Genomic DNA, 1,395 nt, shown 5'->3' on the forward strand with positions numbered 1-1,395 from the left:
AAAAAAAAAAAAAAAAAAAATCAGTAATCGAAGACATTGGCCAGCAGCATCAATCTAACGGAGTGTAAAGTACCCGGTGATCCGAATACCAAGGACGACGAACCAGAACGCCGACGAGTGAAGTCGACGGAATCGGGATTACGGAGAGAGAGAACTCCGACTCTGTCGACGGAGGTAACTCTGGATGAATGGATGGAGGAGACGGTGTTGAGAATCGAAGTAGTCATAGAAACGTCGGAGGAGAGAAGAATCGTCGTCTCTGGCCGGAGATGGTGTGAGTGAGCTTTTTTTTTTGGCTCTTTTGCTGTTTCGGGAAACAAGTGGTTGTAAGTCACCGGCGATAAGCCTACCTACGTAACAGTTTTGGCGGCCTTTGATTCAATTACTGCCACGTGGCACCATCCTCTTTGGGCAGTACTACTAGTTTCATTCTCCAGTTGTCGGGCGAGTAAGATTGGGTTTCTTCTCCAGAAATCTAAACCGATCCGAACCAAAACGCTTACACCTAATTAAACCAAAGAATATTGGGAAATAGGCACTCTAAGACCATCTTTACTAAGCCATTTTTTTTTTTGGGTTTAGGCCCCAATTCATGAATAAACAATCTATTTAAAATCTATTTACATGAGAATCGATACTTGCTGAAGCACTTTGAGCAACCCTTAAGAACCGCGACGTGGCTCATTATGAATGGCTGATCAAAAAATATAAAATCAATTTTTTTTCTCCTCATTTTTGCTTCTTTCTTGTCTCTCTCTTCTCATCAGACACAAAACGGCGAATCGCCACGGATTGATACAACAAACCGGAAAATCAGTGGATTCACCTCGAATCCTTTGATTTATCCAGCTAAAAGTGGAGGGTTGGTGGTTGAGGAAGACGATGGCCACTCCGATCGACTTAAGTGTGAGATGTGACGCTTCGGTTCTCACGACGACCTACCTCCTTCTGCGACATCGACGGCTGCGGTTACTTCTGATGGCTCTTATGTGAACGACGAGGTCCACCGGGAGACGAATCAGACAGAGAAGGTTTGTATTCTCATCAGTCATCACTTAATTATTGATCTCGTTGTTAATGTTAGGCTTTAGGTAAAATTCGATTTGATTGTGAGAGTGGGTACTGTTTGATGTTTAATTGGTTTGTGATTTGTATGGAGGGTTTACGGGTTGGGGCTTAAATCGATTGTTTGTCTGATTTACCACAGATTTCCTTGTGTTGTGTGAGGTTGAAGCTTTGTGTTTTAGATTGTTAAAGGATCAACTGTCTTTGTGTTTTAGATTGTATAGGTAATCATGCTTAAACTCTCCTAGTAGAACAAACAATAACACTTTACGATTTATGGTGCTTTACAAGACAGGGAACTTTTGTTGTATAGGGTTTAAGCGTTTGTTG

The 1,395-nt window shown here is 42.0% G+C and overlaps 1 protein-coding gene across 2 annotated transcripts in view; it reads right to left on the reverse strand.

Moving 5' to 3' along the window:
- Positions 1–401, reverse strand: part of LOC104781015 (chlorophyll synthase, chloroplastic) — a 3,251-nt gene extending 2,850 nt beyond the window's left edge. The window contains exon 1 of one of the 2 annotated variants that reach the window (XM_019244727.1): positions 104–401. In XM_019244727.1, the coding sequence (XP_019100272.1) occupies positions 104–227 (124 nt within the window). In that variant the 5' untranslated portion in view covers positions 228–401. Of the gene's footprint in view, positions 1–73 lie in introns of both variants that reach the window. The other variant, XM_010505580.2, reaches the window with a different exon arrangement.

The sequence above is a fragment of the Camelina sativa genome, chromosome 4, assembly GCF_000633955.1.
Source record: "Camelina sativa cultivar DH55 chromosome 4, Cs, whole genome shotgun sequence".
In the NCBI taxonomy this organism is placed as follows: Eukaryota; Viridiplantae; Streptophyta; class Magnoliopsida; order Brassicales; family Brassicaceae; genus Camelina; species Camelina sativa.